The 18,409-nt window shown below is 44.9% G+C and overlaps 1 protein-coding gene across 1 annotated transcript; it reads left to right on the forward strand.

The window, feature by feature from the left end:
- The first annotated feature begins 1,901 nt into the window (after positions 1 to 1,901).
- Positions 1,902 to 10,901, forward strand: LOC102484739 (retinoic acid receptor responder protein 3-like). The gene is made up of 4 exons (XM_006149798.2): positions 1,902 to 2,005; positions 5,293 to 5,401; positions 9,132 to 9,406; positions 10,669 to 10,901. Exons 1-4 carry the CDS (start codon positions 1,997 to 1,999, stop codon positions 10,765 to 10,767), a joined length of 492 nt encoding a protein of 163 aa, XP_006149860.1. The 5' UTR covers positions 1,902 to 1,996; the 3' UTR covers positions 10,768 to 10,901.
- The last annotated feature ends 7,508 nt before the right edge of the window (positions 10,902 to 18,409 follow it).

Here is an 18,409-nt window from a genome sequence, read left to right on the forward strand (position 1 = left end):
AAAAAAGAAGAAGCTGGTTGCCACATGGCCAACCATGGTTCAGATTCCTAGCAATTTGAAAAGCATGCCAGATGTGTGCACATGTGTGCCCCAAATCCCAACAGGTTGGAGGTATAGAGGAGGAGGGATTGTGGCATGACCATCCCCACTGGGGAATGCTTTATCTCTCTCCCTCTCCCTCTCTGTCTTTCTTTCTTGGGCACACATCCTCTGACAATTGGAGGGGGAAAAAAAGTAAAGAAGAAATTTATTAAGTTAATAAAGATGTCCATTTTAAAAGTCCACTGATACTGATATTAATAGCATCTTGAACTATTTTAGATATCTTACCTCAGAGGTGACCACCAAAGAGGAATGCACCTAGGGAAGGAGCCTGATTGTATGAGAAATTGAGTGCAGTCTCTTCATGGCCTTGCAATGAACATGTTTGTTATGATGGATGGAGTGCATTTTACATTCCCTAATAGCCAGCTCTGCGCACACACACATACATACGCACATACACCCCTCATTGTCACTTACCTCTTTCCAGGCTACCAGAGCCCTAATGTTCACTGGGCAGCAGGAACCCCTCCCTCACGTCCAGGTGATGTGTTGTGGATAGCCTAAGCCTGTCAAGGTAGTCCCTTTTTCTTTGCTTATAATTTATTTGTGGGTGGAAATGAAGTTTTAGATAAAGAAAGGTCAGAACAAGTTAGCCAAGTTTGTACTGTCTGGGAAAAAAAAAAAAGAAGACGACAGTGGATCTAGCAGGTGATTAGTGGTTAAGAGCGCTGGACTCTCACTGGTTTGAGTATGAGACCCAGCGGCTTGCTTTCTCACTTTCTCTCTCTTTCTCTTGCTCTCTCTCTCTCTCTCTCACTCTGTCTCTCTCTCTCTCTGGACAAATTAAAATTAATTTATTAATTAAATAAATAAAGTTCAATAAAATAATTCTTTTAAAAAGGCAAATATACATATATATAATGATAAGATATACATACATATATATATAGTGAGGCTCTGCAGCCTACCTGCATGAAGCAGTTATCTGCATGCCTCATTAATTACTCACCTGAGCTGGCTGACACATACCTTATAAGCTAGGAGATTCTTTGTCTAGAGACTTTGGGCTATAAAAACCATTTTCTTATTCTCTTCCTGGAATGTGGTGGGGCCTGGAAAACCATTGATTTATGTCTAGGTCCTGCTGCCTTGGTCAATCACTGAGCCACCACTGCAAGAAGTCTCTCCTGAGCCATGGGCTGAGCTGCTTTGTTTTTATCTTAAAACTTAGCAATTTTGTTATTCCATTTTGGGCCTATACCCTAATTATATTTTGAGGATCCCTATCTCCTTCCTCAAAAGCACCTTCCAGCTCCACAGCATTTCCCATGAAATAAAGCACCCTGCTGGCCGTTCCCATGGCTTTTGGACCAACATTTTCTGGAGGTTGTCACAAGACAAATCCTATGGGGTGCATTGGGGGTTGACACCTCCCTGCCTCCAAATGCCTTGCCACCCTGGAGTAGAAATAACTGCCCAGGTTTCTTATTAGAAGAGACTTTTGGGACCAGCAGTTAGCATAATAGTTATGTCGCTGAACTCCCATGTAGTCGACCATGGGGCCAACCCCCCTCCCCCCCGGGGAGTGATTTCTTGCTTTCTATCTCTCTGTTTTTCCAGTGAGTGTGCACGCCCTATAGTAGAAACCTCTAAAAAAAGAGAGAGAGAGAGACTTTTGATCTCTCAAGCAGCAACTTAAATGCAGGGTGCTCTCCACCTGCTCCTATGGTGGCCTTAAAGCACCAATGAGTCTATGTTTTAAAGTGCCTGTGACTCTATTTCCTTTTATTTTGAGAAAATATTTAGTTTTTAAATAACTATCTCCCTTTAAATCATATGTATTGCCTAAATAGTTTTTAAACAGTGTCAGAAGGAAACTGAAAGTGAAAATCTCACTAAGGTTTAAAGGCTGCTTCAAGAGCAGAGGACCTGACGCTGTCCTATTGTCTACATGGCTTCGGTAAGTCCCTGGGATATTCCATAGCTGACTACGGGGTGGGCATGGGGGCAGCACCCCTCCTGTAAAGGTCTCAGTCTGGCTTTGAACACACTTTACTCCAAAGCTCTCATAGAAAACTGTATTTGTCTTGGGGCCAGCAGGTGGCGTGGTGGTTAAGAGCGCTGGATTCCCACATGGCCGACAGCGGTTCGAGTTCGCACCTGGAGGCTTGCTTTCTCGCTTTCCCTTTCTCTCTCTCTCTCTGTCTCTCTCTGGTCAAACTTTTAAAATGATAATTATAACAAATGGAATTAAATAACTAAATAAATATTTTAAAAAAGAAGAAGAAGAAAACTGTAATTGTCTTTTAAAAGTCCATTTTTCCTGCTGGACCATGAGGTCTCCAGGCAGCATAGCCTCCTTGCTGTGTCTGTCACAGTGTGGGAAGCCTAGAACCAGGGAGTCATGGATGATCCAGAAGCTGCTCCAGCCTGAGCCAAGGCCCCGCTCATCAGACAGAGCTGGAGCCAAGGCCACAATGTGGGTGTGCATGGGGACAGCAGGTGTCTGGGGAGTGAGCAAATCCCACGTTATCTCCTTCAACTGCTGCTCAGAGTTCAGATTCTTCTTAAGCCCAAACAGCTCTTTCTCTCTTCTCTTTTCTCCATGGTGTTTGTCCTCCCTAAAAAAGTGCTTTAGGTGGGACCAGCAGTTAGCATAATGGCTACGTCACTGGAACCTCATGTAGTCAACTATGGTTCGAGTCCCGACCCGGTGGCTAAAACTCATGCCGGGAGCTTGTGCATGTGTGCCCAAGATCCCGAGAGGAGAATAGAGGAGAAGGGATTGAGGCATGGCCATGCCCCTGGGGAGTGATTTTTCGCTTTCAGTCTTTCTGTCTCTCTGTCTTTCTCTATCTTTCTGGAGAGCACATGCTCCCTATAACAAAAACCTCTCCAAAAAAAAGAAAAAAAAGCTTTAGGATTTCAAGACTTCTAAACTGATACCTTACTTCCTATCGACCCAGGAGCCCAGATTTATCCAGGGAGGGGCAGGCTGAGCTCCTGGTGGGAGTGGAAAAGGAAAATATGGGCTCCGACTATTCTCGGAAATGAAACAATTCTAGGAAAAGGTCCGGCACATTCCAGAGGGTAATCTGTTGTATGCCTCACATGGTTCTGGGGAGGAGCTCTGCGGCAGCCAGAACAAATCAGGACTCTGTGAACTAAAGGGCTTTTTTTATCCAAGTAGAACCCAGGCTCACATTTCATCAGCCATCACCTGTTGCTGACAGGACTCTGGCCATGATTTCAGGCATTGAGCACTGAAGTTAAAAGTCCCTTCATGATTCCCGAATGGAGACCATCCCTGGGCCCTACTGGGGAGGAGCTCTGCGGCAGCCAGAACAAATCAGGACTCTGTGAACTAAAGGGCTTTTTTTATCCAAGTAGAACCCAGGCTCACATTTCATCAGCCATCACCTGTTGCTGACAGGACTCTGGCCATGATTTCAGGCATTGAGCACTGAAGTTAAAAGTCCCTTCATGATTCCCGAATGGAGACCATCCCTGGGCCCTACTGGGCTCTGACCAGCTGACGGCTGTAGGCTGAGACAGAGGAGAAGCTGGCAGGAATCCTGGTTCTGCCGACCCTGCATCCTGCTCTCTTGCCTATTTCCTTTGCTCTGTTCAGTGCCAGGCCCTCCTCTAGATCCTGGAGATGCAGAGAGAGAGAGTTGTGAATTCAGAGTCCAGCCTTAGTGGAGAGCACAGCACAGAGGGAAACACAGACAGCTACAACATGACCCCTGCAGGCAGAAAGTGGAAGTTGCAGGGATGGACCTGGGGCCCAGAGGGGAGCAGCTGAGCCAGGCTGGGTCAGGGGCATGGCCTCTCAGATGAGGAGTGACTGACTGATGGGAAGGAGGAAAGAGGAGAGATGGGTGTGGGAAGTGGTTGGGGCAGAGACCTGGTATGCTAAGAAGCAAAGGCCAGAGCAAGCCTGTGGTGATGACTGGGAAGTCACTCAATGGTCCTAGGGGGTGGAGCCTAAGAGGTGTGAAAGGGGGGAGGAAGGGCAGACCAAAGAGGGCTCAAAGGTGCCCGAAGGGTGTGTCCTGTGCCCTGTTTCCTGTGGTGGCAGCTAAAAAGGAACACCTGGGCTCAGGCCAGAGGGACATCATGGCCAGATGTGCCCTTTGGGAAGACCACTGTGGTCTCAGGGGACTGGGTGTGAAGTAGCAGGGACAGGAGGCAGGGAGGCCAGTCAGGAAGCCAGGGGGTCACAGAGGCAAGATCAGTGCTATCCTGAACCAAGTCACTGTATGGGAGAAGGATGAGGAAATAAATCAGGAAAAAACTCCTGAAATCCAGACTGACTGCTTTGATGACATTCATGAGACAGAAGGCAAGGTGAGCTGACCACTGCCTCTGACTGGACAGCCTGGGATGAGAGGTTGTCATCCACTGAGGACAGACACAAAGAGGGAGAAAAGACAGGAACTTGGAAAAGTAGGGCGGAGGTGAGAAAGGGGAAGAGGTGAAGGACATGAAGACAAGCAGTCAGAGAAGACTCACCTCAGCCTCTTCCCATAGGAGTGGTCCTAGAGTGAATCCCTTGCCCTCTCTGATCTTTGATTTCCCCATTCATGCAAGGACAGTAATGCATCTCCTGGGGCTGCTGAGAAGGTCCCAGTTATTCGAGGACAAGTGCCCAGCAGAGCCCTGCTCTGAGTGCAGGAGGCCTCCTCAGTGGTGGGCTGGGCCTCCTACTCTAAACTCAGGTCTCATCAGATTATGTGAGTTTCGTCTCATGGGTGGTCACCTCAAGGGATGGGTGACTAAGACTGGGTGGGGGCGGGGTCCAAGGACAAGGTCCCTCATGGGGCCATGGGCAAACACAGGGCAAGATGACTGACAGGGAACTGAGAGTAAGTCGGTCTACAATGAACAGAGAGTTGAAGACTCGCCCACCCAGCACTGCTCCCAATCCCAGTGAAGGGACTCACACTCGCAGCCTTGATGTCAACACGCTCAGGAAGTTGGTATGTGTGATGCAGCTGGACTTGTACATCTGAAACTACAACATGCACACCCACATATATACACACACACATGCCGTACACTTACTTGTACAAAACGCTCCCATTCCACGAAGTCATCTTCCAGACTTCCATGTTCTCTTCTCCCACTGTGGGAATCCTCAAAAAGAGACAGCAGCTCTGACGATCCCACAGAAGAAGAAGCTCTCCAGCAAGGGGTTTCTGCTATTCCTAGAAGCCTACACTGTCTCTCATTTGTCTGTTGCAGTCACTCCGAGAGCCCAAGCCTGGAGACCTGATTGAGATTTTTCGTTTTGGCTACGAGCACTGGGCCATCTATGTAGGAGACGGCTATGTGATCCATCTGGCTCCTCCAAGTAAGAACCTAAAAATGTAATTTTCATAATGCTTGGTAATAAGATAATGACAGTCACCAAAAGATAGAACTGAGTAAGGGAAACATGAGTCAGAAGACATTGTCTAATCAGATTGTGTATATGTGGGAGGGTCTTCACAAAGTTTGTGGAAAATTAGTATTATGAAATTAGTACTATGCATGAGCATCAAATTTTATTGTATCAAAATAAAATAATACTTTAATTTCATCTTCCACAAGCTTTCTGAGTCCCCTCATTCATGTGTCCTGTGGAGTTCATAGTTCTAGCAGAGCAGGAAAAAGGCCATTGGCTCCCACCATGGCACTGGGCTGCTTCAGCATTTGTTCTTCCAGCTCAAAGCCAGTTGTCTCTGCTATGCAGAGTCCAATATTCTTAAACCAGCCAAGTTTTTCAAGAGGCTATGTTGGTTTTGGTTTCGTTTTCCTTGCTAGAGGGCACATGCACTTGCTAAAGGGAGACCGAGACACACATCGAGAAGAAGAGGAGAAAGCACCCACAATGGAGAATGATCACACCTCTATTCCTCTCCCTCCTTTTGGAATTTTGGGCATGCACATGTGCCTGGCATGTTTCTCAAGCCACCAGGTCTAGGACTCGAACAGTGCAGTCAGCCATGTGGGATCCAGCTGCCTTAACCACAAGGCCATAAAGCCAGCCTTCTATGATTTTAAGAAAGTTCCTCATAAAAAGGAATGTTTTTCCGTGCTATGTCCTTTGTGGCATATGAGTTCACAGAACAATATGTCACGATATTATGCACTTAAAGCACTTTAACAGAAGCAGTTTGTACCAGTTTATGCATTATTTTAAATTCTCATACAAATACACAGTGAGCACATGTCAATGATTTCTTTAACTTGCTAGTAATAGACACAGCAGGGCAACAAAACCAGTTAAAAGGAAATGCAAGGGGCCAGCCCACGGCCTGGTGGTTAAGGGAGCCAGATCCTGTATCACCACCTACATGGTTCAAATCCCAAACCCAGTGGCTCAAAAACATACCCCAGACATTGTACGAGCAGGTTAATAATTCCAAAAGGAGAATAGAAAAATGGAGAAGGGATGGTAACATATCCACACCCCTCTAGGAAGGTGCTTTCTCCCTTCCCTTTCTTTCTTTCTTTTGTAAATGCACATGCCCTCCTGCAAATTAGAAAATTGTTGTGAATGCACACACCCCCTTGCAAATTGGAAAAAAAAAAAAAAAAAGGTGTGCAAGAAACAGGTGTCTGGATACTCAATGAAAGGGGAAAATGCCAGAATAAGACTGCCAAGCGAGATGGAAACGGCTTCATGATCCACAGAGCAATGCCACCATAACTTTAGATGTCTTTTTCACCAAGCATTGGCATCACCACTAGGCAAAAATCAGTATCACTGTAAGAATGCATTAGCATCTCACCAATTTTCTACAAGTTTTCATCTCCTTTGATAGAGGTGCAAAAACTTCAAAGCATGACAGTGAAGCCACATGGTCTTTTTTAGTGCCTAACTTCCTCAAAAGGAGTGGATAACTTTGTCAAAAAGATTTTTCTTAAGAGACTTCTTTTTTTCAAACACTGATAGTTTATATTAGAAAATGCAATTATACAAAAGCAGGGAGAAAATCAATATAATACAATACAGTGGAAGTGATACAATACAGTACAAGAAAAAGTGGGATGGAGGGGAATCACATGATGAAGGGAATTGGGGGAAGTGGAGGGAAAAGGCAAGTGTAAAGGTAGGTTCTCCTAATAGGATCCGTATTTCAATCACCTATTATATTATACACATGTTAGGGAAAACAACGTGCACACACTTGTTGGGCAACTCCCTCATGTCAAGTATGATATGACATGGACTTATGTACTTCAATCTTTATAACCACACTAGACTTCTAAATGCAAACACTAGCTTGAGATTAGAAATGTACAGGATTTGGGGTCAGCAGGTGGTATAGTGGTTAAGGTCCCACATAACTGACTGCAGTTTGAGTACCAGACCCCAACTCCTGAGAGGAGCATAAAGGAGAAGGGATTGTGGTGTGGCCATCCCCTTGAGAGATGACGGCTCACTTTGTGTGTGTGTGTGTGTGTGTGTGTGTGTGTTCAGTGAGCATGTGTGTCCAAAGGCAAAATAAATAAATAAATAAAAAGAAAGAAAAATATGCAGGACTTGGGGTATGTCTAATTATTGTGATAATTAGCTACTGTCTCTCTTTAAAAATAAAACCTGGACTTACCTTAGAATAGAATCTTGGCTCTATCAGTTGCTAGCTCTGTCATGAACCTATCTATGAGCCCAGAACTATCCTGGGACACAGGAGAGAAGACATTTATAGGAAGGATTCCCTTTAGGGAAGGTTCAGCTCAGCACAGTGGAAGGAGCATGTTCCTTGGAGCTTGAGAGGAGCAGTTTCTCATCCTGACCTAACATCCTGACTCTTCACAGCAAAGAAAAGACTGGTAATACCCATCTCTGCCCAGTGTTAGTTGTTCAATAGAGATTTCAAGCATATTTGTTTTGTGTTGGGATGCAGAATATGGACAAGGAATGCTGCTGGTCATGTTGGCATTGCCAGCCTCAGAACTCTGCAGCCCCCTGCAGCCCTGAGCTTCTGCAGCTCCTGACCTTGCCACAACCTGTGAGCACCCTGCCCCAGGCCCCTGTAACTGCAGAGTTTTGCTAGCTTTGCAAGCTTCAAAGGGATTGAACAAACAAACAGGATATGGGTGAAAGCAACCCTTGCACAGGTACTTCAGGGTCTGCTCTTGCTCTCCCCCTTGGACCCCTCCCTTGTCAACAAGTCAGGCCATGGAAAATTACTGACAGTACTTCCTCATCCCTTTCTCTGCTAATAAAAGCAGCTCTTACCCAGGCTCGGGGTCCTTGTTGGTGCCTGCTGCATCAGGTATTCTCTTGGACCCCAGCTAGCTGGACAATAAAGCCTCTCTTGCACTTGCATTGTTGTTGTCGTCTCTGCGTCACCGAGGGCACGATCTATTCCTGAACCTAACATTTTGAAAGTTAAGAAGGAGATTAAGTTAGGTAACTATGAAAAACTGTGAAGCATCGTATCTGAAACACAACAGGTACTAACAAACTTGACATCTTTCTGAAACACAGTGTACATATATAAGCAACAAATATGTTTTGCCATCATTATTTATAAGACTGAAAATTTGTCAAAGCTGACTTCACAGTGCTGTGGTTAAGCACAGAACATAGGGACCAGATCCCACATGGCTGACTGCAGTTTGAATGCCATATCTGGCAATTTGAAGAACACATGGGACAAAGCTGCATATCTGCTCCAATTTCGGAGGATGAGGAGAGGGAAGGAGAAAAAGTGTGGTATGACCACGCCCTATCCAGGGATTCACTCGGTGGTGGGTGGGGTGGGGGGGGGGGGCGTGTGTGCATGTCTGCCAAGTCCATTTACCCTGTGGAAAAATAAATGAATTTTTTAAATACTTAAATGACTGATGATAAGGGATTCGTCACATAAATGATGTTGCCACCGTTGACAATCACGGCATTAACTTTAAAAATATTCACATTTTACTAAGTAAAAAGAGCAATATTTGTGAGTCTTCCAATTACATTTGTGAAAGGATTAACAACAACCAAAAAAAAACCGGTAGCGGATTCCTTTTCTTCTTTCCATCTTGCGCCATTCCCTCCCAACTGTTCCCTCCTTCACATCTCTCAATGAGAATGTCTCTAGTTCTAGGTGATTTCCTTGGGGCTGGCTCCTCCAGCCTCTTCTCAGTTCTGAGCAGCACGGCGGTGGTGAAACAGGAGCGCCTGAAGGATGTGGTAGGGAACTGCGACTACCAGATCAACAACTACTTGGACCACCGGTACAGACCAAGGCCTGTGGAGGAGATCATCAGTTCTGCGAAGGAGAAGGTCGGTAAGAAGATGGAGTACTCTGTTCTGACCAAAAACTGTGAGCACTTTGTCACCGATCTCAGATATGGCACATCATGGAGCAAACAGGTAAGACCTCCCTAGTGACCTCTCTCTTTGGAAAGTCTGCTTGGGCTGGGGCTGGCTGGGCTGTGCAGCCGGAGGGGAGAGTCACCATAAATGATGCAAAGCCTGCCTCTCTGAAACCAGCTGGCTGGGAGTAAGGATGTCTAAGCTCACATATCCGATTGGTTTCTTATCCATGTAGATTCGTTAGACATGTTCCCTAAGGCCCTCATTGCAGATTCCAATGTGCAGAGGACCTCTGAAGGCCTGGCCAGCTCTGGTATTCTGGAAGTCATTGCCTGAGATAGATCCTGAACACAGTTTCTGAAGGCCAATGGGTCATCAGGAGACTCTAGGCCAACCCAGGACCATGACACGCCCTAAGTCCTCAAAGAGTACTCAGGGAGACAGTGCTCAGGGTCTGTGGGCCTACAGAAGAGCTCTGTCATATTTTCAGGTAAAATCTGAGTACAGCTTCTAACCCCTTCTCTTCCTTGGCCTTCAAATTTATTGTTCCAAAACATAGAGCTAAAAAGAGCCAGAGTCAGCTGTCCCTCCTAGAGTCTGCCCATTACTGTAGCCCTCCAAGGCCACTGGCCCAAGAGATGTGTAGATGGGGCTCTCCGTGAGATGGGGATGATGGTGAAAAGAGCAGGTGTGGGAGGAAATCAAGAGTTTGGCATGGGCATGAGAGGTTGGAGGTGCCCCATTAGACATTCAAGTGGAGGGTGGAATAGAATTGGAGTTCAGGCCTGAGGTGGGACTGCAGATAGAAATGCCAGACTGCACCTGTGAATAGTCACAGGGAACCCAAAGTGCACCACCTGTGCCATGATCTCCCTCTCTCTCCCCTCAGCTTCTGCCACAGCCCTCCCTCTGCAGCAGGTAGCTCCAGTAGAACCCACACTGCAAAACAGGCCCCAGTCTGGGACTTAGAGCTCTGGTCTCAGGAAACCAGGCACAAATTCTCTTCTCTGCCCAACCCTATATCAGGAACAAATGTCCTCAGCCAGGACACCCACTCAAAAGGATTCCTTACATCAGCCCATTCTTAGGACAAGTCCAAAACTAAGGAGTAGTCACAACTGAGGATATGGAGCCCCTAGAGACACAGTCAGCATCCTCCCTGGGAGACTCTGGGCCGGCAAGCTGGGAGGGGTCTGAGATCAGAAGAGGAGAGGCCTGATAGCTCAGGTGGGCAGGGAAATGCAAGTAGCTTCCAGATCCTGAAGAGAGAGAAAGGGCCTGCCTACCATGACCTCGCAACAAAAGCATTTGCTTTGTAGGTGGAAGAGGTCCTGTCTGGAGGAGGTACAACGACGACACTTGGAATTCTGACTACAATTCTACACTTCGTTTTTAATAGAAGAAGCCAAAGCCAGTGACAGCCAAGAGCAACCACAAAATCTGGTGTGAGGAGCAGCTGTAGAGGCCCCACAGAGCATCTGACCCTCACTCACATAGAGTTCCTTGTTCATCCCGCTTCCACTTTCCCTCTCTCACTGGTTGCTAAAATAAAAACTTTACAGAAATTAAATTTAGTAGAGTTTCACTGAGCAAAGAATAATTTGGGGCTGGCAGGTGGTGTGGTGGTTAAGGGTGCTGGACATGGCTGACCATGGTTCAAATCTCAGACCTACCCGGACCTACTGATTAAGGGTGCTGGACACTCTCTCTCTCTCTCTCTCTCTCTCACTCTCTCTCTCTCTCTGTCTGTCTGTCTTTCTCTAGTCAAATTAAAATAAATAAAGTTAAATTGTTAAGAAAAGAATAATTTGTAAATCAGGAAGCCCTCAGAACCAGCAGTTCAGGGTAACAAGGGCAGGTAGCATTTACAGCCAGAGAACAGAAGATACAGAAATGGCTTGATTGGTTATTGCCCCATATTTGCCTCATTTAAACATGGTGGGATACCTTGGCCACCTGTGATTGAAAAGCCGAACTGCTATGATTGGCTGAAAGGCAGCTATGTGTTATAAAAGTAAACTTCTATGTTGGACTTTCAGTTTGTTTACTTAGTAGGTTAGAATGCAGTTCAGGGACCAGCAGTTAGCGTAATCGCTATGTCGTTGGACTCCCACGTGGTCAACCACAGTTCGAGTCCCGGACCCGGTGGCTTAAACTCACGCCGGGCGCGTGTGTGTACGTGCCCAAGATCCCGAGAGGAGAATAGAGGAGAAGGGATTGTGGTGTGGCCATCCCCCCCGGGGGGTGATTTCTCGCTTTCTGTCTCTCTCTGTCTATCTGGCAAGCGCACATGCCCTATAGCAAAAACCTCTCAAAAAAAAGAAAAAAAAAAGAATGCAGCTCATCAAGTAAGGACTCAAATTCAGAGGCATTCTTTAGGACAAATTTAGTTTTATTCAACTTGGTTGAAGGTTGGTATAATTGTAACAAAACACAAGCGCCAACAAACACATCCAGCTGTCTCTTAAGAAAGGTCGTCCACTAGATTTTGTAAACATCTGAGCCAGAAAGGAGGAAAGTAACGTTGATTGAATACATACTGGGTAGTTCCTGAAATGTCTTTTTTTTTTTAGGTGCTCTCACCAGAGAGAGACAGAGAGAGGGAAAGTGAGAAATCATTCCAATGGCCATGCTGCAATCCCTTCTCCTCAAGTCTCCTCTTCGGATTTGGGGCAGACGCACATACACATCTGGTGTGATTTTCAAGCCACTGGGTCTGGGACGCGAACCACGATTGGCCATGTGGGAATCCAGTGGCTTGTTCACCATGTCACCTGCTGGCCCCAAGTTCCTACAATTTCTAGGCATGTGACCTTGTGGAATGTTTTTCACTCTTAGAGCTTCAGTTTCCTCAGCTCTATAAAGGGGGTAATGATCCACTTCAGGTGATATCAGAGGATCCTATAAGAAAATATATAGATTCCCACCACAATATTTGGTATGTAGCAGATACTCAATAATTGCTTGTCATTCTGTGTAGACACGGTGTTGGATCATTGCACATTAATTTTATTCTCAGAGTGCTTCTTGAGTGGCCCTTCTACCTAGAAAGTTTTTGTTTTTCATTCCTAATTCAAAAGGTTAGTCTTCATCCACCTGTGACTACCAACAGAATTGTATTTCCATACCTAATTACCAAGCTGCCTCTGGGTAGAATAATGAGAATTAATCACCTCAGAATATCACTCCAATGGAACTAGCAGATGGTATAATGGTAATGTCGCTGGACTCCCACGTAGTCAACTGTAGTTCAAGTATTGGACTGGGCAACATAGTAACTCATGCCAGGCACATGTGTGTACATGCCCAAAATCCCAAGAGGAGAGTGGAAGAGAAAGAATTGTGGCATGGCCACCACCCCTGGGGGGGGGGCGTGTAATTTATCACTTTCTGTCTCTCTGACTCTCTCTCTCTGTCTCTCAGGTGAGCACACACAACCTATGGCAAAAATCTTTCTCAAACAGGGACCAGCAGTTGGCGGAATGGTTATGTCGCTGGACTCCCATGTAGCCAGCCATGGTTCGTGTCCCGGACCCGGTGGCTTAAACTCACGCCAGGTGCGTGTGCATGCATGCCCAAGATCCCGAGAGGAGAATGGAGGAGAGGAGATTGCGGCATGGCCATCCCCCCCCCGGGGGGGGGGGGTTGACCTCTCATTTCTGTCTCTCTGTCTCTCTCTGTCTTTCTGGGGAGCACATGTGCCCTATAGTAAAAATCTCTACAAAAAAATATCTTTCTCAAACAAAAAATAAAATCCCTCCACTACTTCCCTAGTGTGTCCTGAGTGTGGTTTCAGATGTTCCCAGGGTCCCGTACTTTTATCGTTTTTTATCCCTGTCTCTGCCTCCCGGTGACCCTCTGACTGCCCTCTCTTGTGCAGCTATCCTTTGTGGTGGCCACCACAGGAACCAACACTCTGGCTCCAACATTAAAGACATCACCCTCCACTGGGCAGTACTTTCTCACACAGGAGAAAGCTGTTGGGGGCCAGCCAGTGGTGTGGTGGTTAAGGCGGCTGGATCCCCCTTGGCCAACTGTGCTGTCCGAGTCCCAGACCCAGTGACTTGAGAAACACGCCAAGTACGTGTGCACCCATGCCCAAAATCCCTAGAGGAGAATGGAGTAGAATGGATCATAGCATAACCTTCTGTACACCCCACACCCAGGGGTGATTTTTCACTTTCTCTCCCCACCCCCTCATGAGTTTATCTGTCCTATAGTAATAGGAAAAATAAAAGAAAAATTGTTTTATCCCTTAATCCCAAAGCACAATAGATAGGCTGTAAGAATTAATAAGATTTTCCTAGAAAGTCAGGGCTCTCGGTATTTTAAAGAACAAAGAGAATAATCTATAATTGCTACAATTAAAGGGGACTTAGCTCAGATTCCCAGCCTGAAATACTGGGGTCCATTGGGGGATTGCAGAAGTGTCCATGATTGCCTTGCTTCAGAGCTACCTATGAATCAAAAGACCCAAATGCTCTACCCAGAGACCAGGCCCAATAACCAGAAGGCCCAGGAGGAAGAGGCTTCCTCACTTCTTGTGATCCAAGGCTTACCTCCCCAGGCTTCATTTTCTGTCCAGGATCAATTGCTCCAGTGCAGTGAACAATGGGGCCAGCCCTTCCAGACTATGCTTGGCTTCTATGGATTAGGTCAAATCCACTTTCAGGCCTCTCAAGTGTCCACGTACCTGCCCTTCATGATGATTGTCATAATTACAATTGAATGCTGATCCATGTGGTTATTTAATGACTGTCTCTCTCCTTACCAGAAACTGCAGGGACTACCCAAGTTTGGTGACATTTGAAATCTAGCATCCAAAACAATGTCTAGCTTACTGTACAGAAACAACAGATAGTGGTTTACTTAATTAACAAATTTATTAACTAATGTATACAAAAGAATAATCACTCTTATCTCCAACTATAAGAAAAACTTGATACCAAAAGAAGTTGTAGGTGCCACTACCAAGATTAATGCCCACCAGAACTGTGTTACTGTGAAATTTAAAAACACTGAATTAGAGCCAGCATGTGGCATGATGGTTAAGGAACTGGATTCCCACATGGCCAACTTCATGGTTTAAGTCCCAGACCTTAAAGACTGAAAAACACACTGAGTACATGTGTGCGTATGCCCAAAGTCTCAAGAGAAGAATGGAAGGGATGGGATTGTGGTGTGACCTACGCCCTCCTGCCTCCCATGAGTGTTTTTTCACTTCCTCTCTCCCTCCCTCTCTCTCTCTCTCTCCCTCCCTCCCTCCCTCCCTCCCTCTCTCCCTGTCTTTCTCCAGAAAGCAAATGCACCCTATGGTAAAAATCTAAAAAGAAATTTAAAAGTAAGAATACACCACAATCTCTTCTCTTCCATTTTCCTCTCAGGACTACTCACACTTTAGCTGTTTTTGTTTTGTTTTGTTTTTGTTTTTGTTTTGAGAGGTTCTTCACTATAGGGCGTGTGCGCTCGCCAGACAGACAAAGAGAGACAGAGAGACAGAAAGAGAGAAATCACACCCCAGAGGGTTTGGCCACTCCGCAATCCCTTCTCCTCCATTCTCCCTTGGCCACAACCACACCCGCGCCCGGCGTGGGTTCTAAGCCACCGGGTCCGGGACACGAACCGCGGTCGACTAAATGTGAGTCCAGCGACATAGCCATTACGCTAACTGCTGGTTCCCACTTTAGGTGTTTTTCAAGTCACCAGATCCAGGACTCAAGCCACACAGTGGACCATATGGGATCCATCCACCTTAACCTCAGCACCACTTGCTGGCCCACAGACTCCATTCATTTTGGCAAGAAATAGGGAGGAGGGAACTCTTCTCACACATGAGGGAAACCTCCCCCTTCCCCAATTTCTGAGGTAACTGGACTGGAAAGGTGCTCTCCAGGGGTAGGGAGGAGATGGAAAGAAAGTCTTTGAGGGACCATGCTGGTGAGTGTGCAGTACAAGTATGCAGTGAAGTGGTATGCACAAGCTGGATGTGAGCACAGTTTATGCAGAGCATGTTCACCCTAGAGAGTGACTATATGATTACAAACGAAGTCTAAAACACTTCATTCAGGGCCCCCTGCCACATGCCTTAGCCTGAGTGATTTTTGTGAGTTATAGAACACCAACTTGGAAGATCAGATCTTGCCCCACATTATCTGTTACTCCTTTTGAGTAAAAACTATGGTAAGCTCCCTACCCCCATTAACAGATTAGAAAACTGAGTCTCAGGAAAGTTAGGAACATTTTTTTCAAGTACTTTCTCTTTTTTTTTTTAATTCAATGAAAAATTTTACCTTTTTCATCTGTCAAATGTTTCTTCCCTTTGCACCTCACACTCACCTTCAACCACTTGCTCTATACCAAACACTTTCCCTGCTTACAGTCTGTGTGTGTGTGTGTGTGTGTGTGTGTGTGTGTGTGTGTGTGCATGTGCCCCAAATCCTGATAGCAGAGTGGAGGACAGGGCACTGCAGCATGGCCATCCTCTCTGGGGGGGTGAGTCTCACTTTCCCTATCTTTCTTTCTCTCTCCCCTCCTATCTGTCTTTCTCCAGTGAGTGCACATTCCATATAACAAAACTAGAAAAAAGTAAAAGTTCTACTTTACCAATTTTAATTAAAGTAACTGCATAAATAACAGAGATCAAGATCTAGAGGAATTGGGGCCGGCAGGTGGCATGGTGATTAAAGTCACTGGATTCCAACATGGTCAATTGTGGGTCGAGTTCCAGACCTGGCAACTTGCTTTCTTGGTTTCCCTTTTCTCTCTCTCTGTCTCTCTCTGGTCAAAATAAAAAAATAATAATAATAAATAAATGAATAAATAAAATAAATAATAATTATTTTTTTAAAAAGTTTCCCCTACGTTTTCTACTAGTAGCTTTGTTGTTTGAGACTTTATATTTCAATCTGTGACCCAGCTTGAGTTAATTCTTGTTAAATGGTGAAAACTGGGGTTCCAATTTCTCTTTTCTGCGAGTGCATATCCAGTTCTTCCAGCACCACTTGCTGGAAAGACTTTCTTTTCTCCACCACATTGTCTTGTGCCCTTTGTCAAAAATCAGTTGGCTGTATGATTTGGGATTTCTGGACTCTCTTTTCTGCTCGGTTGATGCCAGTACCATGCCATTTTCATTATCACTGCTTTGCAATATACTTTAAAATCAGGTAGTGAGATGCCTCCTATTTTATTCTTTTGACACAGTATTGCCTAGGCAATACAGGGTCTTTTATGATTCCAGGAAAATTTTATAATTGCTTTTCCTGTTTCTGTGAAGAATGTCTCAGGTAATTGGATCCAAATAGCATTAATTATGTAAATTAATTTTGATTTTATTGATTTTTCCAATCCAAGAGCATGGGAAGTCCTTCCATTTTTTTAAACTATGCTCTATTTCTTTTTTCTGTTTTCCAGAGTTTTCCTCATAGAGGTTTTAAACCTCTGTAGTCCAGTTTATTCCTAGGTATCTTTTTGTTTTGTAGTATTGTAAATTGGATTGTTTCCTTTAATTCTATCTTGGTCTATTCATTGTTGGAGTATAAAAATGCTATAGATTTTTGTATATTGACTTTGTACCTGCTACTTTATTTATTTATCACTTCTAGGGAATTTTTTTAGGGATTCTTTCTGATTTTCTATGTATATAATCATGTTATCTGAAAATAAGGACACATTAACTTCTTTTCCTGCCTGAGTGCCTTTTATTTTGCTCTCTTGTCTGATTGCATTGGCTAGGACTTCCAGCACCATCTTAAAAAGGAGTGGAGAGAGTGGGCAGCCTTGTCTTGTTCCAATATTTAATAGGAACGCTTTTTGCTTGTCCACATTCCGTATAATGCTTACAATGGATCTGTCATACATGGCTTTTATTATGTTGAAAAATGTCCCTTCTACCTCTATTTTGCTGAGAATATTGATCACAAAAGTATTTTGTATTTTTTTTCAAATGCTTTCTCTTCATCTATAGATAGAATCATATGATTTTTTTAAAAAGAATTATTTTATGGAGACCAACAGATGGTGTAATCGTTAAGTCACTGGACTCCCAGGTAGTCCCAAACTCAGCAGCTGAAAACACACTGGGGACGTGTGTATGCGTGCCAAAATCCTGAGAGGAGACTAGAGGAGAAAGGATTTGGGAATGGTCCTCCCCCCTGGGGGGTGACTTCTCGCTTTCTGTCTCTCTGTCTCTTTGACAAGCACACATGCCCTATAGCAAAAATCTCTCTCAAAAGAATATTATTTTATTGGGAACCAGCAGTTAGCATAATGGCTATGTCTCTGGACTCCCACGTAGTAGACTGCGGTTCGCGTCCCGGACCTGGCGGCTTAAAACTCATGCCAGGCATGTGTGTGTGCGTGCCCAAGATCTTGAGAGGAGAATGGAGGAGAAGGGATTGTGGCATGACAATCCCCCCTGGGGGGTGATTTCTCGCTTTCTGTCTCTATGTCTCTCTCTGTCTGTCTGGCGAGCGCACACGCCCTATAGCAAAAACCTCTCCAAAAAAAAAAATATTTTATTGATATTTATTTATTTATTTATTTTAATTTGACCACAGAGGGACAGAGTGACAGAGAAAGAGAGAGAAAAAATGAGAAAGCAAGCCGCCAGGTCCAAGACTCAAACGACAAGTCAGCCATGTCCAGTGCCCTTAGCCACTATGCCACCTGCTGGCCCCAGGATCATATGACTTTTATCTTAACTTCTCTTAAAGTAGTGTATTATATTTATTGTTTTACATATGTTAAACCATCCTTGCATCTCTGGGATAAAGCTTATCTGGTCATGGTGTATAATCTTGATATGCTGTTGGATTCAGCTTGCTAATATCTTGTTGAAAATTTTCACATCAGTATTCATCAGAGATATTGGTCATAGTCTTCTTTTTTTGTTATGTCCTTGTCTGGTTTTGATATCAAGGTGATAGAGACTTCATCAAATGAGTTTGGGAAGATTCCTTTCTTTTGATTCTTTAAGAAAAGTTTGAAAGAGTTGGATTTAGTTCTTCTCTAAAAGTTTTGTAGTGGGACCAGCAGAATTCATAATGGTTAGGTAGTTGGACT

The sequence above is a fragment of the Tupaia chinensis genome, unplaced genomic scaffold, assembly GCF_000334495.1.
Source record: "Tupaia chinensis unplaced genomic scaffold, TupChi_1.0 Scaffold000273_1, whole genome shotgun sequence".
In the NCBI taxonomy this organism is placed as follows: domain Eukaryota; kingdom Metazoa; phylum Chordata; class Mammalia; order Scandentia; family Tupaiidae; genus Tupaia; species Tupaia belangeri.

Bases quoted from the DNA above. Each gene is read 5' to 3' on its own strand.
- LOC102484739 (XM_006149798.2), top strand. The intron at 5,402-9,131 runs GTAAGAACCTAA...GAATGTCTCTAG, and splicing joins GATCCATCTGGCTCCTCCAA to TTCTAGGTGATTTCCTTGGG. The intron at 9,407-10,668 runs GTAAGACCTCCC...TTTGCTTTGTAG, and splicing joins GCACATCATGGAGCAAACAG to GTGGAAGAGGTCCTGTCTGG.